The 23,918-nt window shown below is 52.1% G+C and overlaps 1 protein-coding gene across 1 annotated transcript; it reads right to left on the reverse strand.

The window, feature by feature from the left end:
• Window positions 1-17,796: 17,796 nt before the first annotated feature.
• RPS15A (ribosomal protein S15a) lies at window positions 17,797-23,257 on the reverse strand. Its single transcript, XM_008257787.4, has 5 exons — window positions 23,129-23,257; window positions 22,241-22,378; window positions 21,841-21,920; window positions 18,516-18,601; window positions 17,797-17,939 (listed from the first exon to the last, which is right to left on the reverse strand). The coding sequence occupies exons 2-5, from the start codon at window positions 22,371-22,373 to the stop codon at window positions 17,846-17,848; spliced, it is 393 nt and encodes a 130-aa protein (XP_008256009.1). The 5' UTR covers window positions 22,374-22,378; window positions 23,129-23,257; the 3' UTR covers window positions 17,797-17,845.
• Between the last annotated feature and the right edge of the window lie 661 nt (window positions 23,258-23,918).

A 23,918-nucleotide genomic window follows, 5' to 3' on the forward strand; every position in this document is an offset into this window, starting at 1 on the left:
GGAGCTGCACAAACCAGCCTTGCCACACACAGCAGACAGGAAGCTCAGGAGAAACCACAAATCCCATAAGGCAGCCGCTGTGGGGTGAGGCTGCCTTAGGGGTCGGGGCGGGCGGGGGGCCTGCCTGGCTCAGGAAAGGGTGCTGAGGGCGTCCCCGTGTCCCAGACAAGGACACTGAGCCCCCGAGGAGTTGTGAGGTGGCCGTGCACCGTCAGGCTCTTGTACGTGGAGAGGGAGAGAAGCACTCTCAGGTCTCGGGCACCCGTGAGTGGGAAGCCCCAAGGTCTCCAGCCCCAGCCAGGCTTCTCAGGAGGCGGAGGAGCGCCAGGTTCCAGCAGAAGCTCTGGTCACCTGACAGCAGCCAGGTGGGACACTCAACAGGACCCTCGCAGAGCCCCCTCCCCAGGGCGCCCTCCTGGGCCCCACCGTGCTGGCAACCAGCTCCTCTGCCCGCCCCTCTCGTCTCCATCTCGGAGTTTCTGCTGACTTGTGGCTCCTGCTGACTCATGGTTGCTGTCAATTCACGGCTCCTGCTCATCATAGCTTCTGCTGACTCAAGGCTTCTTCCTACAACTTTTCCTTCTCTGTGTCTCTGCATGACCCCTGACACCTCTGACGCTTTCTCTGCGTCTCAAATTCAGATTCACCAAGAGAAAGCACTTGCAGTGTCCCATTGGTCCCCAGGACCCTGACCCCTGCTGGCTGAATTTCTCACCATAAGCTGCCGCCCCATGCCCTGGCCAGCCTTGATGTCGCCTGCCCTTGGACTGGGCATCCACACCTGCCTAGAGGTATGCTGGGCCACAAGGTGCGAAGCAGGATAACCCCATATCCAGAACCCCCGTGAAGGGCTGGGCAGGCGGCAGGTGTGCAGGACTGGAATGGAGTCCAGGTTCCCTGGTTCCCCGTCCTTCCCACCAGAGCATCCAGGTGCCTGTCCCATGGGAGCAGGAAACAACAGCAATAAATTCTGAATGAACTCCACACCGCCCCAGCCTCACACGGAGCATCCCTACTAGTCCTGACCTCCCGCCTGGGAGTGGCCTCTGCAATGGTACCCAATTCACAGGATGAAACTCACTGAGAACAGATAAATAACAGGCTCAAAGCTACACGGCTATTGAGTACAAGACCAAGATCTGAGTGGTAAGCTGTTACCTGTCAATAATTACTTTAAAAATCAAAAGGTGTAGCCAGCGCTGTAGCGTGCTGGATGAAGCCACAGCCTGCAGTGCTGGCATCCCGTACGGACACTGGTTCGAGTCCCGACTGCTCCACTTCTGATCCAGCTCTCTGCTATGGCCTGAGGATGTGGGAGGATAGCCCAAGTCCTTGGGCCGCTGCACCCACATGTGAGACTAGGAGGAGGCTCCTGGCTCCTGGCTTTGGATTGGCGCAGATCTGGTCATTGTGCATTGTGGCCATCTGGGGAGTAAACCAGCGGATGGAAGACATCTCCCTCCCTCCCTCCATCCCTTCCTCCCTCCCTCTTTCTCTCCCCTGCTTTTGCCTCTCTGTAACTCTGCCTTTCAAATAAATAAATATTTTTTTTTTTTTGACAGGCAGAGTGGACAGTGAGAGAGAGAGACAGAGAGAGAAAGGTCTTCCTTTTGCCGCTGGTTCACCCTCCAATGGCCGCCGCTGCAGCCGGCGCACCGCGCTGATCCTGGCAGGAGCCAGGATCCAGGTGCTTTTCCTGGTCTCCCATGGGGTGCAGGGCCCAAGCACCTGGGCCATCCTCCACTGCACTCCCTGGCCATAGCAGAGAGCTGGCCTGGAAGAGGGGCAACCGGGACAGAATCCGGCGCCCCAACCGGGACTAGAACCCGGTGTGCCGGCGCCGCAAGGTGGAGGATTAGCCTATTGAGCCACGGCGCCGGCTCATAAATAAATATTTTTTTAAAGATTCATTTATTTATTTGAAAGTCAGAGTTACACAGAGAGAAGGAGAGGCACAGAGAGAGAGGTCTTCCATCGCTGGTTCACTCCCCAATTGACCGCAACGGCTGGAGCTGCACCAACCCAAAGCCAGGAGTTAGGAGCTTCTTCTGGGTCTCCTACATCGGTACAGGGGCCCAAGGACTTGGGCCATCTTCCACTGTTTTCCCAGGCCATAGCAGAGAGCTGGATGGGAAGTGGAACAGCAAGGACTCAAACCGGTGCCCATATGGGATGCCAGCACTGCAGGTGGCGCTTTATCTGCTATGCCACAGCGCTGGCCCCAATGAATCTTTAAAAAAATAAAAATAAAAAGACATAGAATGGCTAAATGAATCAAAGAGCCAAGATACAACTAATGATGTGCTGTCTACAAGAGACTCACTTTGGAGCTGGCACTGTGGCACAATCCATGAAGCCACCACTTGGAACACTGGCCCATATCAGAGCCCCAGTTCAAGTGCCGGCTGCTCCACTTCCAAGCCAGCTGCCTGCTAATGCACCTGGGGAGGCAACTGGGAGATGGCTGTAGTGACTGAGTCCCTCACTCCCACATGAGAGACCTGGGTGGAGTTCCTGGCTCCTGGCTTCAGCTTGGCCCAGACCTGGCTGTTGCAGCCATTTGGGAAGTAAACCAACACGTGGAAGATGTGTGTGTGTGTGTGTGTGCGTGTGTGTGTGTGTCTGTCTGCCTGCCTGCCTCTTTGTTGCTCTATTTTCAAATAAATAAATAAATAAATATATAAAACCACAATGTGATATTACCCTACCCATCAGAATGGCTATTATAAAAAAGATGACAGTATTAGTGAGGATGTAGGGAAAAGGGAACGCTTGTGCACTCTTGGTGGGAATGTAAATTACTGTGGCCACTACAGAAAACAACAGGGTGGCTCCTCATGTCTGTCATCCACAGAAATGGTAACGGGTCTTGATGAGGACCTGGAGAAACTGGAACCCTTGTACACTGTTGGGAATGCAAAATGGACAACAATATGGAGGTTTCTCAAAAAACAGAACTCCTGTCTGATCCAGCAGTCCCACTTCTGGGTATACACCCACAGGAAATGAATTCAGGATCTCAAAGCGATAGCTGCACTCCCATGTTTGCAACTGCACTACTCACAAGAGCCAACATATGGAAACAATCTGAATGCTCATCAACAGATACATATAATGGAATATTACTCAGCCTTTAAAAAGAAGGGAATCCTGCCACGGGCAACCCAGCTACTTGAACCATCATGTGCTGCCTCCCAGGATGCGCATGTGCAAGAAGCTGGAGTAGGGAATGGAGCCAGAACTCAAATCCATGCACTCCAGTATGGGATGCAGGTGTCCTAGGTGGTGTCTGAACCACCACACCAAATGCCTACCCTCCGAAAGTAGAGAATTTGCTGGAAAGATGAGGGATTATGGGCCCGGTGCGGTGGTACAGCAGGTTAAAGCCCTGGCCTGAAGCACTGGCATCAAAATTGGTGCCAGTTCTAGTCCTGGCTGCTCGTCTTCTGATCCAGCTCTCTGCTATAACCTGGGAAAAAAGTGGAAGATGGCCCAAGTCCCTGAGCCCCTAGACCCTTGTGCAAGACCTGGAAGAAGCTCCTGGCCCCTGACTTTGGATTGGCTCAGCTCTGGCCATCGTGGCCATCTGGGGAGTGAACCAGCAGATGGAAGACCTCTCTCTCTCGGTCTCTACCTCTCTCTGTAACGCTTTCAAATAAAATAAAATTAAAAAAAAAAAGAAATCGTATTTTAAAAAGGGGGGGGGGATTGTTCACAGAGTCCAAAGGGAGCTCCTAGTACTCAAGCCTGGGGTAACCCAACCAGGTGGGTCACAGCAGCAGGAGTTTCTAGACAAGGTAGATGGCAACCCACGGTCCGTGTGCCAAGTCCAGATCACAGGCTGTGTTAGCAATGAAGGGAACACCCCCAGGGTTTCACTCTGCACGGGATCAAAAGCCCAGAGGAGTCTGGTTGGGCACAGTCCAATCCATCATTGTTTGGGGCCATTAGAAGTCTCCAGTGGAAGGCTCAGCTTCCAGTGTACAAAGACAGAGACCTGGACTTCCCCTCTCATAAAGACTTTTGGAAGGGCAAGGCAGATAATCATCCAAGAAGAACCCAGGACACTCATAGATAAGGAGAAAGAGTACGAGAGATGGGGACAGAAAAGGCCAAATGCTCACTACAGACTCCTGCAGAGCCCAGTGTGGTGGTGAGGCTGAACTGACCTCAACTCAACTGAACGCAGCTTTGCAAGCATTTGCGAGCCCCTACTGTGTGTCCCAGGACCTGGCTTCCTTGAGGTCACTAAAACAACAAAACCAGTATTACCCAGAGGTTCTGGCAGACTTCTTGGGCCAATGAGGCCTGCTGGAATCATGGGCATACATGATGCCAGACTCACCAAACTTTATAAAACCAACCTATCTCCCGCCACCACACACACCTTCCTCAGCCTGGCCCACTCCACACTCCCATTATAACCAGTAAGGCCATTGCCAAGTCGTGTAAGAAAGATGAAATCCCCCTTCTTTCCTAACCTTGGGACTCTTGTCCACCAGGTTTCCCTTCAACACTGAGGGCTCTCAGTGTGTCTGATTTGCTCAGTTTTGTATCCCTGGATCCCAGCACAAAGCCTGGTGCCTAACAGATGCTCACAGTGGAATGACTGAACGAATGAGGCAGGAGGCACAGGCCAATCTCCATTGGAAGAAACTGGCTCAGAGCCTGCTGGCCACGTGGCAGTAGGGATGTTTCTCAGAGCCAAGAATGGCCATTCCCTTGGATATGCCCACCAACCGTGAAGGCATAATCTGCATAGCACCAGCTACCTTGCGCTCTGACCTTCCCCCTTGCCCCACTGAAAGAAGGGATTCTAGAATGCTCCCAGATAAAGGGGAATGCTGGATGTGCTGGAAGAGGAAGCACACTACCCCCGGGAGACGAGAAGACAGTTGCCAGAGAAGATGAGTTCCCAATCCCCATCTATCACTGCCTTACTCCTTGGGTTCGGTGCCTGGAAAAGCTCAGCCCAATTCTGTTGCATGTCCTCTTTTTAGGCCTCTCCAAGGATATGAGCTGAGCACTGAATGGGATCTTTAGTGATTAGAGAGGATTCAACACATAGAGCCAAATAGGCACATGGTAGGTGTTTAATAAAATTTGGATGGACAGAGGGATAACTGGGTTGTTGATGGACAGATGACTGGCTGGATGGATGCATGGATGGATGGGTGGATGGATGATGGACAGATGACTGGATGGTTAGATGGGTCCATGAATGGACGGACTGATGACTCGATGGACAGACGGATGGATGGATGGATGGTGATGGATGGATGAATGATGATATAAGCCTTAGGGAAGAAGGGGAAATGGATAACTGGCTGACCAGCTATCAAGCAGCCTACAGTCCGATGAAATAAATGGGACTAATTAAAAGGAAAATTAATTGAACCTAACACCTGGCCTCTCGGACGTGTTCCCTCAACAAGCCTGGTTTGACCTCCACCTCAAAGGCAGCCGTTTGAGGGTTGATATTTTTCCTGATCAATCCAGGCAGAGCACACCGGGTCCTACACACTGTTCCGTTCCCTTCACATTTTGTCGCCGGTGACCCGAGACCCGAGTCTTGGGACGATGGAGCTGATGGACTAACAGGAACGGAGAGCAAACTCTTACCCACCCGATGGTGGACCTCTGGCTTGGAGAGGCGGAATCTCCAGAGCTGCTGTTTAGAAGCTCCTAAGCCATGGAGGGAGCAGTTGAACTCCTCCCACTCAACAAAGGACAGTGCCAGTGGAAGACGTGAGAGGCCCCAATTACTGGTAGAATCCAGATTTCACTCTGCCAAGGAAAATCTCACTTGTAAAAATAAGAGGATTATTTGGCTGTGAAATTTGCTTAATAATTGAATAGCAAACTTACTTTGATTCCGGAGGAAAAGGCTAGAGATCGAGTGATGCAAATTCCCACTCAGCCAGGAGCCAAATAAGCAGAACATTTGAGCCACTGCATTCTTGCCCATGTTTTCCCAGTCCCCGCCTCTCTCTCCCTGTGTTCTGGGGGCCCTGTGAATCATCCACAGAGGACGGACCATGTCCACGTGATCTCCCATGGGCCCCCTTTGAGCCTGTTATGGCCAGCAGGAGAGACTGGCTCATCCCCAGGCAATGACATGAGTGAGCAGTCAGTGCCCCAGTTGGGAGAGGGTGGGGGAGAGCAACAGAGGAGCAGAAAGGGGACTCGGCTCGCCCAGCTGAACAGGGCTGAGTAGGGAAGCCTGGAGGAAATCCCACTTTTCCCACAGCACAAAAGTGTTCTAAGTAAAGAGCAAGCAGTTCAACAGGTAGTTGTAAAACATGATGACCCCTACTCTCCTGTAAAAGTGGCTTCTTGGGAGTGGATATTTAGCATTGCACATCGGAGTACCAGGGTTCGATAGCACTGGCTCCTGATCCCAGCTTCCCGCTACTGCAGACCTGGGAGGCAGTGGCGAGGCCCACCTGGGAGACCCGGATTGGGTTCCCGGCTCATGACTTTGGCTCATATCCTCTTATTTTTTATTTATTTATTTATTTATTTATTTTTGACAGGCAGAGTGGACAGTGAGAGAGAGAGAGAGAAAGGTCTTCCTTTGCCGTTGGTTCACCCTCCAATGGCCGGGCAAGAGCCAGGTACTTATCCTGGTCTCCCATGGGGTGCAGGGCCCAAGCACTTGGGCCATCCTCCACTGCACTCCCTGGCCACAGCAGAGAGCTGGCCTGGAAGAGGAGCAACCGGGACAGAATCCGGTGCCCCGACCGGGACTAGAACCCGGTGTGCCAGCGCCGCAAGGCGGAGGATTAGCCTATTGAGCCATGGCGCAGGCCAATATCCTCTTATTTTCACAAGTGAGATTTTCCCTGGCAGAGTAAAATCTGGATTCTACCAGTAATCGGGGCCTCGCATCTTCCACTTCGGCCCGACCCAGCCCTGACCGTTACAGGCACTTGGGAAGTCAATCAGTGGGTGAAGCTCTCTCTCTCTTTCTCTCTATTGCTGATCTACCTATATCTGTCTATTTTGCTCAAGCAAATAAAAATGGTGTGGGGAGCAATCCGGACTGGACTGAGTTACTGGAATTAAGACTTATTCTATGCATCTGCTCTCCCACAATATGGCGCTGGGAGAGAAGTAAACAGCTTCTACCCAGCTGCCTCTCACCAACTTGACAAGCTGCAGGAGCTGCTCCTGATTGGAGGAGAGCAGCGTACTCGGCGTGTGGGCAGCCGAGTTGGGATTGGCGGAGGAGGACTATAAAGAAGGAGAGAGACGGCATGCACCAGGAACATCTATAGGGAACATCTAAGGGGAACATCTAGCTGAAGGAACACCTGTGCAGCCCCCGAGAAGAGCCGGCCGGCGGTGTGCCGCTCCCCTGCGGAAGTGGGGAATGTGGCCAGGGGGAACTGCCCTTCCACGGAGGTGGAAGGGATAGTAGCCAACCCGGGAAGAACCAGCAGCAAACCCGGGGAGGGCCGAGCAGACGAAAAGAACAGCGCAGGGTCCTGTGTCGTTCCTCCATGAAGAGGGGGAGCGACAAATGGTAAAGAAAAAAATTTAAGTGAAAGCAAAGTAAAAGTGGCTAATTGTATGACGGCACTTCAAAACATGTGGAGAAAATTAAAAGACAAGCTTATTTTGGTGCAAAAAATTATTTTTGGTGAAGAAATGGGACAGGAGAAGAAAACTATCTGCCAACTCAAGATTACCTTATCTTGATTTTCCTCTGTGCTGCCCTCCCTACTCCTCTCCCCAAAGGGAGAAAACAGAAATGCTGACTATTAGACAGGTCCTACCCAATACCAGAGCACTATGAATGCATTCATTTATTCAAGAATTACTTCCGGGGGCCAGCGCTATGACATACTGGGTAAAGCCACTGCCTGAAGTGCCAGCATCCCATATAGACACCAGCTGTTCCACTTCCAATGCAGCTCTCTGCCATGGCCTGGGAAAGCAGTGGAAGATGGCCCAAATCCTTGGGCCCCTGCACCCACATGGGAGACCCAGAAGAAGCTCTTGGCTCCTGGCTTCGGATCAGCATAGCTCCGGCCATTGCTGCCATCTGGGGAGTGAACCAGCAGATGGAAGACTCTCTCTCTCTCTGCCTCTCTGTAACTCTGCCTTTCAAATAAATAAATATTTTTTTAAAAAATTACTTCCTGAAGACCTACCATGTGCTAGAGACTGTGTGCCAGTCAGGACTCCTACACCTGCTGTTAGGAATGAATTCCAGCCCCACCCCACCCCCTTAAAGAACCCTTACAGTACCTAAACAAAGATTTCTTGGTATCTGAGAGCTTGCTATCCTTATCACTTGAACTAACATTAAAAGCAGTAACTCAACATCCCACTAGCCCATGTCCTGCTGGCTCCCAGGGGTGTGCATCATCTGCAAAGTGCCCTTTCCTCTGGTCTTTGCCCAGGGTTTCCTTTGGCTCTTTGAGCACATTTCAGATGGTTGTTCAATGTCACTGTCCAGTGAGACTAACAGCTGGGCTGCCTCACGGTCAGTCCCTACTCACTCCTTTCTTTCCCATGAATCAGCCACACTTTATTTTCTTTACATTTACATTTAAAAAAAAAAGAGATTTATTTATTTATTTGAAAGGGAGTTACAGAGAGGCAGAGGCAGAGAGAGAGGTCTTCCATCCACTGGTTCACTCCCAAAATGACCACAACCGCCAAAGCTGGGCCAATCTGAAGCCAGGAGCCTGGAGCTTCTTCAGGGTCTCCTATGCGGATGCAGGGGCCCAAGCATTTGGGCCACCTTCCACTGCTTCCCCAGGCCACAGCAAAGAGCTAGACTGGAAGTAGAGCAGCTGAGACTCAAACTTCACCTGCTATGCCATAATGCTGGGCCATTCTGAAGATTCTTCAAAAAACTGATTGATTGGCTGGCTGATGGATTTAAAAGGTAGAGAAATAGACAGAGAAGCAATCTATCCACTGGGTCACTCCCCACATAGCCTAACACTAAGGTTGGACCAGGCTGAAACCAGGAACCGGGAATTCCATCTGGGTCTCCCACATGGGTGGCAGGGGCCCAAGGACTTGGGCCACCACCTGCTGCCTTCCCAGGAGCATTATCAGGAAACTGGATTGGAAGCCAAGCAGCTGGGACTCAAAACAGCACTCCAATGTGGAATGCTGGCCTCTTAAGTGGCAGCTTTGCACTACAGCACAACACTGCCCCTGGAGATTTCCTGTTGAATAGGAGGTATTTTTTAAAAATTGTATGCATTTACTTTCCCTTGAATCAGCCACACTTTATTTTCTTTACATTTACATAAAAAAAGATTTATTTATTTATTTGAAAGGGAGTTACAGAGAGGCAAAGGCAGAGAGAGAGGTCTTCCATCCACTGGTTCACAGACCAGACAAATCTCTGGTTCACTCTCCAAATGCCATCACCAGCCAATGTGGGGTGGAGGGAGCAGGAAGCCAAGTACTTGAGCCATTGTCTGCTGCTTCCCAGTGAAGTAGCTGGGACTCGAACCAGCACCCATAAGAGATGCTGGCATCCCAAAGGGCCACCTAACCCACTGCACCACAAAGCTGGCCCCTTTTGTTGTTCTTTTTAATGTGTATTCATTCACTTTCATTTACTTGAAAAGCAGAGCAATGGAGACATTGAGAGATAGGAAACACAGAGAGAGAATATCCTCCATCCACCTGCTCATTCCCCAAATGCCCACAATAGCCAGGACTGGCCCAGGCTTAAGCCAGAAGCCAGGAATTCCAACTGGGTCTCCATGTGGGGGACAGGAACATGGTCTTTGAGCCATCACTGGCTGCCTCCCGAGTGCAAGAGTAGGAAGCTGGGTGGGAAGTGGAGGCAGAAGCAGGACTGGATCCTCAGCTTTCCGACATGGGCTGCAGGCGTTCCACGCAGCACCGGCCCCCACATAGAGTTGTTTCCTACTGTGTATTTTCCATGGGCTTTTGTTTTTAACTTTTATTTAATGAATATAAATTTCCAAAGTACAGCTTATGGATTACAATGGCTTCCCCCGCCATAACTTCCCTCCCACCCATAACCCTCCCCTTTCCCGCTCCCTCTCCCCTTCCATTCACATCAAGATTCATTTTCAATTCTCTTTATATACAGAATATCAGTTTTCCATGGGCTTTTAAAAGCACCCTGTACTATCCTGGTCTTTGCAAACCGGATCTGTCTGGCAGCACTCTGACGCTGAGCCAGGCCCTTTGGACTCTGCCGTAGCCCTCACATCCTACTTGCACAGAGCCCAGGAGCCAGCCCGAGACAGCAGCTTTGGGCCTTCCTCTCTGGTCTCTTCTGAGCATGCAGCTCACCCGGGGTCTGCACAGAGCCTTCTGCACCCTCTGGTGGGTGTGGACACTTCTAAATGGACACCGTTATACACACGTCTCTTTTCCCCTATGTTCCCTTCTCACGCTTCTTGATCTGCCTCTTGCTTGTCCCAAGTACTGTCCTTGGCTCCAGCCTGTGGAGGCCAGCACCCATGTTTTCAAATGCTTTTATCAAAAGCCACCAGGGAAGACATGTCAACCCCAGAAATGTCCTGGGTGTAAAAACTAGGAAGCTCGGGGCTGATGTGACCCCAGCATCCCCTATCAGGAGCCAGTTCAAGTCCTGGCTGCTCCCCTCTGATCCAGCTCCCCACTTATGCACCTAGCAAAGCAGCAGCAAATGACCTACATGTTGGGGCCCCTGCCACTCACACGGGAGACCTAGATGGAGTTTCTGGCTCCTGGTTTTGGCCTGGCCCAGCCCTGGCTCTTGCAGACATCTGGGGAATGAACCAACAGATATAAGATTTTTCTGTCTCTGTCACTCTGCCTTTCAAATAATTTTATTAATTTTATTTATTTGACAGGCAGAGTTATAGACAGTGAGAGAGACAGAAAGGTCTTCCTTCTGTTGGCTCACTCCCAAATGGCTGCTACAGCTGGTGCTGCGCCAATCCGAAGCCAGGAGCCAGGTGCTTCCGGGTGCAGGGGCCCAAGCACTTGGGCCATCCTCCACTGCCCTCCCGGGCCACAGCAGAGCACTGACCTGGAAGAGGAACAACCAGGACTAGAACCCAGTGCCCATATGGGGTGCCGGCACCACAGGCAGAGGATTAACCAAGTGAGCCACGGCACCGACCCCTAAAATAATTCTTTAAAAATAAACAACTAGGAAGCCTTTCTGCTAGTCCTGGAGGGAGCCACTAGACTGCTCAAAACCCACACTCATGATGCTCTGAACATAAATTCTACATTCTACGCAGCCCTGAAGGGGCAGGCCACCATGACCTGGAGTGTGGGGGACAGGAGGTGGGTACAGCACTCTCCCACCCCAAAGCTAAAGTGTGATTCTCTCCCAGGGCAATTCGATCCTAGAGCACTTCCAAAGCTGACTGGGGGGCAGGCTTTGTGGATTATCTGGTAAAGCTGCGTCTGCAGTGCCAACATCTCATACGGGCACAGTATCCAGACTGCTCCACTTCAAATCCAGCTCTCTGCTTTGGCCTGGGAAAGCAGAAGATGGCCCAAGTCCTTGGGCCTCTGCACCCACATGGAAGACCACGAAGAAGCACCTGGCTCCTGCATTTGGATTGGCGCAGCACCAGCCATGGCAGCCATTTGGGGAGTGAACCAACAGAAGGAAGACCTTTCTCTCTGTCTCTCTCACTGTCTTTAACTCTACCTCTCAAATAAATAAAATCTTTTAAAAAAAGTTTTATTTTTGCACTTATATATTTTTGTAAAAATATATTCAAATTTTAATATTCTGGAACTATTTTTTAACCCTTTGGATCATTACCACCAGAATATGAATTGTGAAAAAACTGTTACTCTAACAACATATTTAGGGATTTTTACAGAAATGAAAGCAAAATAAATTTTATGGCATAAACGTGTCACCACTGGTAAATTATGAGCATCTTTATTTCTAATCCAAATGTGCTGGCCTTTCAACAGGCCCTACGTGCAGCCAGCTCTCTGCTGTTTGCTAACTTCCAATCGCATGGTCTGCTTTGCTCGGTTCTTGTTACTGTAGTTAGGACAGGCACGTTCTTAGCTTGGTAGCTTCATTTTGAACTTGAATCTGTAGACGTAGTGCACAGGCCTCCTTCTGAACTCTTGCTTGGGTGCCTCTTGCAATGTGGATGTGAACCTTTGACCCAACGGAAACGTGGTTCTCAACAGGAAGTCAGTCTGCCCCACTGGGGGCATTTGGCACCACCCGAAACATTTCTGGTCTCGTGGGAGGGGAAAACACCCTACAACAGACAAGGCACCCGAAGGATTTCCTAGCCCAAGCCGTCCCCGGCAAAGACTCAGAAGCCCTGCACAGGGGCTCCTGCGAAGGCAACGGAGAGACTGGAGCTTCCAGGGACGAGCAAGGCAAAGCACTCACTCACGAGTGTGATCGGGGACACAGCGCAGGTCAGGGCAGTGTGGCATCTGGACCTGGCTGCCAGGCGTCCTCTCAGTGCACGGTCAGGCAAAGCCTCCAGCAACTGCCCCTCCCTTCAGGGGTTGCTGAGCTATACACCTATCAGTAAACAGCGGGCAGAGGGGTTTCCACTCTCGGCAAGCAGGAACCCGCACAGATGCCCTGGCTGTGTCACTGGAGAGAGGAGACCGAGACCCAAGCACGGAATTCAAACAGGCAGGGAAGAGGTGCAGCTGCACCTTGGGAACCCCGGGGGCCTAGGCTGTGACCCCTCTGTTCTGTGCTGCTCCCAGAAGGTCCCCACTGTTGATGGCTCCCTGCAGAAATGACACTTGGCAGTGCCTTGAGCTTTTATTTCACTACTTCCATCATTTTAAAGCGACAGCACTCGCATCTCCTGGGCTCAAACCATCCTGCTTTATCTTCAGCCTGGTTGGAGAGTCAGGTGCCCCTTCGTCCCCATCAGGGACTGAACATTTGAACCCAACGGTTGAGGATACGCATTTAAGAACCATACAGGTGGAGGGGGAAGATGCAGGTCCCAGGAATGCCGTGTTAGGAACAGGCTGCTAGAGCTGTCAACCCCAGAGAAGGCGAATCCGGCTACGCTGTGCCCCTCACTGCAGGTCACTGTTGGCTCTAAGCACTGCTTGGGCCGGAGTAGGCAGGATCAAGGCCACATCTCCCTAGCTTCATGCATCCTGCTACACACCTGCACCTCTGCCTTGACACCTCTCTCTCAGGTCGGGCCAGTGCAGCAGCCACTGCTCGGCAGAGAGGAGCAGGGAGGTCACACCAGCCACCAGATCCTCCAGCCTGGAAGTCACTTACAGGCACACAGCTCATTGGGCAGTCAGTCACAGGGAGACGGAGGGGGCACACCTGCCACGTGCCTGGCAGACGGAGAACTGAGTAACCAGCAAGTAGTGCTAAGCACCAGCTGGCAGGCAGGCACATCACAAACATTGTATCTAACCTTCAGGGCACAGGGGAAGTAGCACGTGACCCTGTATTGAAGGGGAGATCGGCAGAGGGCTGAGCAACTCGCCCCAGAGCACACACCTGGTAAGGGAAGCCCTCAGCATTTCCATTGCCATTAGATCAGTGAGAACACAAAAAGGGAGGAGCCTCGGGCCGGAACAAGACTTGGACTCCAACCTGACTCTGGGGCCCGTGGCTCCTGTGGACTCTGCACTGCAGCTCACCCACGGCCACAGCCCCGTGGCCTCCCTCCGAGGAGCCAGATGCTGGGGACACAAAGGACTAATGGGGGCTCTGCTGTGGGCGCTCAGTCTGCTAGGGATCACCAGGCGGCAGCACGGCCCAGCCTGAAGGTTCCTGCACCCGAGCCCCCAGTACCTGGCACAACACCTGGCTCCACCCATGAAACGCTGCCAGAGACAAGAATGAATGATGGGAAATGAGAGGGGCTGAGAAAGGAGCAGGCTACGGTTTCAAGGCCTTTAAATCCTGACTTTGCCACCTCCAGGGACCTTGCCCAAATGGTACCACAGGTCGGAGCCTTGCTTTTCTCACTCAAAAAACTGGAAGTGGTCATCAGTACCCATGATGCAGAATCACCGATTCAATGGGACCACACATCTAACAGGTTAGCTCCATGTCTGATGCTATGGTTTGGCTGCCTTTCCCCTCCAAACTCCCACTGGTTTCCCATGGTAGTAGTACTAAGGGCTAGGCCATGAGGGCCCCAGCTGGGGGCCCCCTCTTCCACCACAGGACAAGTTTCTCTCCTCCAGAGGACACCGTGATCAAGGTGCTACTTTAGAAATGGAGACAGCCTTGACCTTCCAAGCCTATGGCTCCTTGTGGCCACCCAGACTGGTCCTGGCGTGGCAGTGCACACACATGGTCCGACGGGCACAGCAGAGGACCACTGGGCTCACAGACGTTCATCTATGCAGGAGGGAACACACACACTCCTTTTGGAGAAAGGCTGGCACTGGTGGGGAGGTGACATGTAAGCTGGCTTCCCCCTCAGAGGTGGGGCCCGTGTGGCTGGGAAATGGCGGTTAGACAGAACATCCATGTGGGACTCTGGGGGTCAGGTCTCCCAGCTGGCTCTCCCAGGGAGGGCGCTTAGCTGGGGTAAAGGAAGACTGATCTCTCACATTGGGCCTACCCGACAGGAAGTACACACCCCTGCTTGGCAGTCCTCCCCCAGGGATGAGGCAGAACAGCCTGAAAGACACCTGGCACGCATTGCTGCAGCAGGCCTGGGTGCTGCCTTTGATCTCTTGCCTGGCAAACTTTCAGGTGCAGATCAAAGGCTCTCTGGATGTCCTTTTGCTTGCTATGTTCAGAAAGGGGACAACACCTGACACCTGTCTGTGGATGAGACACAGGACTTGGGCACTGGGTCCCTTTTAGTTCTTGAGGACCTCAAAGTACCCTGGTCCACCTCAAGATCGGTGGTCAACCCTCCCCCGACCCCAGTCCCAAGATCCCTGTTAACAGCAGCCGGTAGTGAGGGGCTGGGATCACCCCACAAGGGAAAGCACAACTGGTCTCATTCGGCCAACAAGAACCTCAACTGTCTCCAGATGGTGAAACCCTGGGGGCTAATCACGGCCACCGAGCTCCAGGTCACAAGCACCTCTGTTCACAAGGCTTCAGAAACTGGTCAAGACCATCTTGCTCCCTGCCAACGAGACCTGCACTGCATCCCACAAAACAGCAATGCTCCATGGAGCCACTCACATCCTCTTGCAGTGTTGGGAGTCAGAAAGAGGCTGCTGAGTAACTCCATCAGCATGGATTTTTTAATCTTGTGCCTCTGTGCACCAGGCTGGAGGCCAGACCCTACCAGACAAAACAAGCAGGCATGCCCCACCATCTTGGATCCTACTTCACCTCTGAGCCCAACACAACTACACAGGAACAAGTGTGACTCAGTGCCATTCGCATCACCTCATTTTCCCTCCCACAGCTCTGAGGTGGGTTTTACTGAGTTCCCCTTAAATTAAGATTAGGAAATGGAGGCTATTTACATGGGAAGAGCACACCTCAATTCTGACCCCTCAAAAAGCCTTCGGAACGTGAAGCCCTGAGTCAACACTTAACTCATCCTCATCTAACGACTGGGGCTGTTACTGCCTCCAGGGCCAGCCTTCGGAACTCCTGGCTGTTCTGGTTCTACACAAGGTAGCCCTTTTAGTTAAGTGAAAGCCATGCCCCAGATGGAGACACTGCACCATGCTCCCCGCCAGCCACTCCCACAACGGGCCCCACTTGAGCGAGCACCTTCTAGAGGAACCAGACTCTCTCCACATCCTCACTAAATCCTCTATGATTTCACCTCCATTTTCTTTAAATGGTCTCTGCAAATAGACTGAACATTGTGATATCCATAAAAAGGACAGCCTTCCAAAAACAGGGGTTTCTGATGAAGTACCTGCTAGCAACTCCCCAACTGTTCCTAGCACGAGAGCCGCACCCTGGGAAGATTCACAAGGCCTGGGCTGACATCTCAGTGCCTCCCACTAGCAAGGGAAGCTGACTCTGAGACACAAACTGTCCATACCAAGGTACTCAGGACAGCTCCGCAAGCCTCTATCCCTCACAAAGTTTTTTAAGAAGATTTATTTGAAAGGCAAGAGTTAGATCTTCCCTTCACGGGTTCACTCCCCACAAAAGACCAACAGCCAAGGTTGGGCCAGGCTGAAGTCAGGAGTCCAAAATTCCATCTGGATTTTCCACACAGCTGCAAGGAACTAAGTACTTAGCCATCTTCCCCTGTTCCCCAGGCACACTAGCAGGGAGCTGGATTAGAAATGGCAGTGGGGCCAGCACCACGGCTCAATAGGCTAATCCTCCGCCTGCGGAGCCGGCACACTGGATTCTAGTCCCAGTTGCCCCTCTTCCAGGCCAGCTCTCTGCTGTGGCCAGGGAGTGCAGTGGAGGATGGCCCAAGTGCTTGGGCCCTGCACCCCATGGAAGACCAGGAGAAGTACCTGGCTCCTGCTTTTGAATTGGCACGGTGCGCCAGCCACGGCAGCCATTGGAGGGTGAACCAACGGCAAAGGAAGACCTTTCTCTCTGTCCACTCTGCCTGTCAAAAAAAAAAAAAAAAAAAAAAAAAAGGAAATGACAGTGGGTATTGCAGTTGGCAGTTTACAGGTGCCACAAAGCTGGAGCTGACACATAACAATTCATTAACCACACCAAACCATTTAACACTCATAAAGGTCTTTAGGGAGTAGTTAATTGTAGAAACAAAGGTATTAGCACAAATACATCAGAAATAATTTTGCATCTAAATACCCGAGTTTCTAAACCTTTATCCATTCTCAACCTAGCAAAGTTACTTCTCTACCCCAAATTTTACTCTTCTTTTGCTTTGCACCCAGCCAGCAGGGTTAACACCAACACTATTACAAGACACAAAGTGTCCACCACGTGAAAAGGGCCCCACTGTTGTTTAAATACTGTGGTCAACTAGACCCAGTTACCAAGAGAATACAGATGGAAAAGTCAAACTCACCCTTCTGAAAATTCAACCCTAATCAAGATCAGCTAGTTCTCAGCACCTACCAGCCCGAAGTCCAGACCCACCTGCTTTGGCCCAGAGTAGGCTGTGAGCTGCCCTGTTTGTGCCACCCACATGCAAATACAGCTGATGTCTCCTTAGCCAGATCTACTCAACCAAACTCTAGCCCATGCTGTTCCCACATAGCTAGTCCCAATTAAAGTGTGCTGTGTTAAAACATACAGGGTTTGCCTTCTACAAATAATAAAACCCCTCTTGGTCAATCACATGTTGAAATTTTAACATTTCTGACACACTGGTGTTCCGACCTAAAAACCAGGCCCAGTCTCATTTACTTGGCCCCCCTCCGCCATTCCCACTCTTCCCAGGCAAGGGGCCCAGCAGCTTCCACCTTCACACCCGCAATCCTCCAACAGTTCAAGTGCGAAGAAACCCTCCCCTTGGTTCAAGAAAATCTAGTCAGTAACACTGGCTACATCCACCCACCTGGTGATACACTCAGAGTAAAAGCAGTCTCCAAAAATGTTTGGTAAAGGATAATTGGACAAGTTCACTGTCTGTGAGTCTTGGTGAGCTCGGGGCTCAGCTGCCTGCTGTTTTCTGCGGAGCGCTGCACACAGTAGGCACCTTTAACCAGCTAGTCAGGACTGTTACTGTAGGAAAGGCACACCCTTTATGAGTAACCAAGACTCTAGGAAGAGGCGCTGCACCACCCAGACCCAGGAGACTCCTCTCCCCCAGACCAGCAGGGCAGCAGGGCACTCACAGGCCTGTCTTGTTCACGCTGGCCAAGGGCATTCACCAACGGTCACGGTGGCTGCACACCACTAGACACTCCTGCTACGCTGCACTAATGGTTCAAAACGACCAAGTAGAAGCACCAGAGTCCATCGAGCTTTTATTTGTAAGCCTGTGTTACATCCCTAGAAAAAGAATCCCAGGATCTTCCCTCCTGTGTGTTTTCGTCGTGCTTCTTCATGGTCCATGATGCCAGCTGAGGTTGTCAGTACAATGAAACTATGGGGTGGAAAAAAAATGCTGGTGAGTTTATGTTCCAAACAGAGGTGATTTTTGGTGTAGTACACCTCACATCAGCGGTTACAGGCACCCACTCTGTAAGGCACTCCGGGACTACTGGTGCCTCCATGGACTGGCAGTTCACAAGCACAGCTCCAGGATCCAAAGCCAGGGACCTAGCCACACAAACACAGCCCTGACCTCCACTCTGCTAACACTGGGAAACAAGCTTAACTGAAAACCCAAGAACTCCTTTAACATCAAAATGTGATATGGAGTTTAAAGCATTAACATAAGCGCGAGTCTAATATGCGTTTCTGTGACTGTGTCATGACAGGCAAGCTATCAGAGACCTGCTGTGGGCAGCATCTGGCCACCCCACAGGTGTACTAAAAGGATTAAGATAACATAGAAGATGGCTATGACTGCCCAGGGCTGAACAACGATGAAGTCTTTTTAAACCAAGTTTCCTAGAGATCTGGAGCTCAGAAATGATTCTGGCCATCAGTCTAGGGTTACGTGAGCACATGCAATATGAATCATATGCCATGAACAAGACAGACAAAACCAACTCACCCAAACTGGCGGGATGGAAGCAGATTATTCTGCCATTTTTCTAGATCTTTCAACTGCACGTCAAATCTGGGGCTGATCACTCCGCACTGTACAATGATAGGAAAAGAATAATGATTTCATTCACACTTCACCAATCACAGAAAAACCAAGTAACACAAGTTGGCATAAATGTTATAACCGAATAAACCCAATATTTAAAGGGGCCGGCACTGTGGCATAGCAGGTAAAGCCATTGCCTGCAGTGCAGGCATCCCATATGAACACCAGTTCAAGTCCTGGATGCTCCACTTCAGATCCAGCTCTCTGCTATGGCCTGGGAAAGCAGTAGAAGATGGCCTAAGTCCCTGAGCCCCTGCACTCACGTGGGAGACCCCAGAAGAAGCTCCTGGCTTCAGAGTGGCAAGGCTCCGGCCATTTGGGGAGCAAGCCAGCAGATGGGAAGACTCTCTCTCTGCCTCAGCCACTCTGTAATTCTGCATTTCAAATAAAATAAATCAATCTTAAAGAAAAAAAAAAAAAAAAAAGGTCACGGCTGCCGACAAGGCTAACCACCTCACAAGGAAAGAGAGTAGACATAGGGGCCAGCACTGTGGTACAGTGCCAGTATCCCATGAACACCAGTTCGAGTCCTGGCTGCTTTACTTCTGACCCAGCTCTCTGCTACGGCCTGGGAAAGCACTGGAAGTTGGCCCAAGTCCTTGGGCCCCTGCACATTCACATGGGAAACCTGGAAGAAGCCCATGGCTCCTGACTTCGGATCAACTCAGCTCTGGCCACTGGGGTCATCTGGGAAGTGAACCAGTGGACAGAGACCTCTCTCTCCCTCTGTAACTATGTTTCAGATAAATAAAATAAATCTTAAAAAAAAAAAAAAAAAGTAGACAAAGTCAAGGAAGAGGTGGGAGGCAGGGCAATACATGGCAGTGTCAGGTCAACAGCCCCTGTCTCAAAGATCAGAATAAGGCCAAAATGAACTTGTAGAGTCTCAAATCCTTTAGCAAAACAGCAAAATACTAGAATATACTAGGACAAGCTCCAAAGGCTCTGAACTCAAAACCACTTCATACTTTTCTGAGGGATGGTGCCCCACGATACCAGGCTACTTTTTCCAAACCAATCCGGACCTAGCAACAACCACCCTCCCAAGTGTCAGCCCTCCAAGAGCACTGTACCCAAATCGTAAGATTATGTGTATGCAGATGCTACAGCAAAATCCATGTCCAAACGCCATCTCACAAATCCCTACTACACTGAAAGCTCTCACTGCAGCAAGGCTCCCACTGTACGCCCCATGTCCATGGGACAACAGAGGCCTGGCAGCCTCACAGCGAAAACCCCAAAGGGCTAAGTCAGCAGCCCACAGCTGTGCGTGCCACAAGACAATCATTCAGAGGATCACAGCACGCTCCACTGTAAACAGAGGAGGGACTGCAGAGGTTAACCCTACTCAAGAGTTCAAGTGGTTCTGTTCCTGCCTCAGGCTGTGTGTGGAGTCCAGAGAACCTGAAAACCGGCCTGTCAGAGCCACGTGGGAAGCCCGCTCAGGTTCTGCTGTTTCCATTACAACCCCACACTGAAGGCAGGCACACAGGGATAGGCAGAGGGAAAGCAGTTCTCCCTCCAAGCAGAAAGTCCTTCAGCACGCCTCCACTGGCAGCACTCGGCCGGTACTCCAGCACACCCTCTCCTTACCTGGAAGAAACTTTCTTCAAGATTTATTTATTTTATTTGAAAGGTGGAATAAGAGAGAGAGGCAGAGACACAGAGAGATCTTCCTCTTCCATCCTCTGGTTCCACTCCTCAAATACCCGCAACAGTCAGAGCTGGGACAATCCACAGCCAAGCGCTTCCTCCGGGTCTCTCTCCCATGCGAGTGCAGGGGACCAAGCGCTTGGGAACTGGATCGGAAGTGGAGCAGCTGGGACTGAGCCATGCAGCTCTGCCCACTCTCCGCAGCACCAGCCTCACCGAGAGGAATCTCGAGGTGGTCAGGCCGGGACTGAAAAGCACCTCTGCCCCTCAACACTGCCCTCACCGCATTCCCACAGCAGGGAAGGAGCAGATCCACCCCTCGTGTGGGGTGGACACAGGTACTCCCTTAGAGAGGACTCAAGTGAGGTTCAGAGAAACTCATCCCAAGTCCAGTGTTCCTGCCCAGCCACAGCATCTCCTGCAGGATACTCTGCAAAGTACTGGCACCAGCTCTCCATCACTAACAAGCCAGAAAATCTTCACACAACTCAAACTCGAGTTTGCAGATTTCCAAAACCAGGAGAAATCCCAAAATGACACACACCCCTCACACTTCAAAAATGCACTGGGGGGGGGGGGGGGGCGCTGTGGCCCAGCGGGTTAACACCCTGGCCTGAAGCGTTGGCATCCCATATGGGATGCCAGTGGACGATGGCCCAAGTCCTTGGGCCCCTGCACCCGTTTGGGAGGCATGAAGAAGCTTCTGGCTCCTGGCTTCAGAGAGGTGCAGCTCTGGCTGCTGCGGCCAACTGGGGAGTGAACCAGTGGAGGGAAGACCTCTCTGAGTAACTCTTTCAAATAAATCTTAAAAAAAAAAAAAAAAAAAAATACCCGCACTATGGGTTAGACTGAGAAAGGATGGTTTTCCCAAGCCCCACGTTGAGGTTGGGGTCTAATGGTTACAACTACAGCAAAATGACAGAGGCAAACTATCCTTGCCTTCTTTCAAGCTGGCTTCAGACACAATAGTTTTCACTTAATCCTCTCTAACCACACATGAAGCTCACTAAGAAAGCAACTCTGTAAAACAAACTGTTGGGCCAGGAAGTAGAGCCTATCACTCCAGCCCCTGCTACCAACTTCCTTTCTCCTAGGCGATCTCAAAATCCCAGCAACTCTGACACCCGCAAGCCTGGGCACACAGCACAGTCACCGCTCTGCCAGCGTCCCTGGCTTCCACACTCCTGCCCCTCACACACGCAGCTCGTAACCCCGAGCCAGACGGCCAAACTCTCCCACCAGCTTACGCTGACGACAAACCAGACCGGAAGACAGCACAGAGCTACTCAGCCAACGCAGAAAATTAAGTACTCGGATTTAGAGAACCTCATTCACTCACATAATATGATTCTTTAAAAACGACTCCCAATGCCTCCCGCGGAGAGGAAGCACGCAGGGGAAGACAGGGAAGCTGAACACAATGGATGGCAGTAACCTGTTCTCACACTGTTTTAAGTAACCAAGAAACGCAAGCCTGTCACATACTACACGGTACTCCCAAGAACAAGCACAGCCCCTAAGAGCACACGAAAGAACCCTAAGGGCTCCGATGTGCAGAACCACCAGCCCTTACCTTGTTTAACCTGCCGGTGAGGTTCACCACGATCTTCCCAGCTCTGTGATCGTCAATGATTTCAAACTCGCCAATGTAACCTGTGGAACACAGCTGTTAGCCAGAAACTCAACCCCGCCGCTCCTTCCCGGCCCTCATTCTGCCAGTGTCCTCCGCACCAGCACAGTCATCTACAGAACGCTGGACCAACACCCCAGTCCACCCTACGGTCTAGAAGGAATTCGGCCAGCCAGCGCCAAGGAAACCCAGCACGGAGCTCTGAGCACAGGCCCGAAGGCCTCTCCCAGGCTCCCAAGCACCGCAGCGGCTCCGACGCCCCCAGTGCATCTGCCTCAGCTCCCCGCGAGCCCGTTGACCTCCCCGGGGGCAGCCTCCCGACGCCAGCCCAGCCAACACTCACCATGCTTCATCATCACAGTCAGAAACCTGACGATGACTTTGGAGCACGGCCTGATGAGAACCTGGCGCTTGCCTCTCTTCTCGGCATTGTTGATGCTCTTGAGAGCATCGGCCAGGACGTTCATGCGCACCATCGCGGCTGTTCGGGCAAGAAACAGAGTTTCACCGGCACTGCCAGCAACACACACACGCCAACCACCCCTCCCACCACGACCCGCACCCTCGACCCTCCGTCACCCACGAACCGCCTTCCACAACCAGGACAAAATGCATTAGGGCCCAAGAAAAAAAAAACTTGCCAATGCACTTTCAGCCTCGGCTTCCTACCCGGAACTCGCTTTCGGCTTAACGCGACTCAATGAACACGGCCCCGCGCCGTCCAAAGGCGTGTACAGCAGCAAACGTATCACCGCGGGACACGGGACATACACTTATTCGCGAGCCACCACTCTTGCCCGTCTCAAGCGCCCACAGCAAACTCTCGACCTGAGTTCCCAGCCAAGGCCCTCCGAGCGGCAGCTGCACGCCCCACCCCGGCCACCGTCTCCGATGCTGCCCGCAGGCCGCAGCCACGGCGCTGCCTCAGCCAACAAGGGCAAGTCCAAAGGCCGACGGCCGAGCCAGGGCCACCGCTGGTCCCCGGCCAGTCGAAAGCTCCGGCTCCCGCCAGCGTTGCGGCCTGCACCCCACGAGCCAGGCTCCCCGGGCGCAGAGCGTGGAGCGCCTGAGCATGGCTGTCCCCCGCGCCTGCCGAGGTCCCCTTAAGACCAGGAGCTCCGGGCCGCCGGGAGTCCGGCGTTCTCGCAGAACACCGAAACGGAGCCTCAGACTGCGGGATGGCGCTGATAGCCGGCGGATGGTGTTGGAGCCCGCGGAGAGAGTTACTCACCGGCACGGAAAGATGGCGGAAAGAGGACGGGAGGAGCGAGAGCAAGGAGTTATGGGAAACGCGCGGGCTATCGCGAGACTTTTAAAGGCCCAACAACCACTGCCTAGTTGGAGGAGGAGAATGAAGGGGCGGAGTCTCCTCAGGGGTTGGCAGTTGAGAGTCGATGAAATCGACCTCTTCCGGGTGAAGTCAAGGGGAGGGCTCAGAGATGATCGTTAATTGGAAGCTCCACTGCGTTTTAGCGCTTCTTGTGCAAGAATCCAAGGGCCAATAACGGTACTGGATATTTGCGGGTTTGTAGTGCAGTGACAGGTCACCACGGAGAATAAATCTTTATGCTTGTGATTTATAAACTGGAAGGACCCGCAGGAAGTCAGCCCTAAGAACGAGGATGGGAACTTTTCCGACTACCTTTTTGTTTTAATGTGTGCTGTCATCATTTGAAAGGCAGAATCTTCCACCTGCTGCTTCACGCCCCACGTGCCTGCCATAACCAAGGCCGAGGCCGGCCAAAGCCAGGAGCCGGGACATCCATTGAGTCCGGGGGCTTGGGCATCACCTGCTGCCTCCCAGGAAGCGGGGCTGGCGCTGGAGATCACACTGGGATAAGTGATGGGAGAGCCCCAGGCAGCGGGCTCGCCGCTGAGCCAAATGCCTGCCCCCGTTTTTTGAGATCTGTGTACATTTTAACATTTATTTACTTACTTTGAAAGAGTTACAGAGAGAGGGAGAGACAGAGAGAGAGCTTCCATCCGCTGGTTCATTCCCCTAGTGGCCGCAACGACCAGGG

This window comes from Oryctolagus cuniculus, chromosome 19 (assembly GCF_964237555.1).
Source record: "Oryctolagus cuniculus chromosome 19, mOryCun1.1, whole genome shotgun sequence".
In the NCBI taxonomy this organism is placed as follows: Eukaryota; Metazoa; Chordata; class Mammalia; order Lagomorpha; family Leporidae; genus Oryctolagus; species Oryctolagus cuniculus.

Bases quoted from the DNA above. Each gene is read 5' to 3' on its own strand.
- RPS15A (XM_008257787.4), bottom strand. From the start codon at position 22,373: ATGGTGCGCATGAACGTCCTGGCCGATGCTCTCAAGAGCATCAACAAT. The intron at 21,921-22,240 runs GTGAGTGTTGGC...TGTGTTCCACAG, and splicing joins GACTGTGATGATGAAGCATG to GTTACATTGGCGAGTTTGAA. The intron at 17,940-18,515 runs GTGAGTTGGTTT...TCCACCCCATAG, and splicing joins CTTCCATCCCGCCAGTTTGG to TTTCATTGTACTGACAACCT.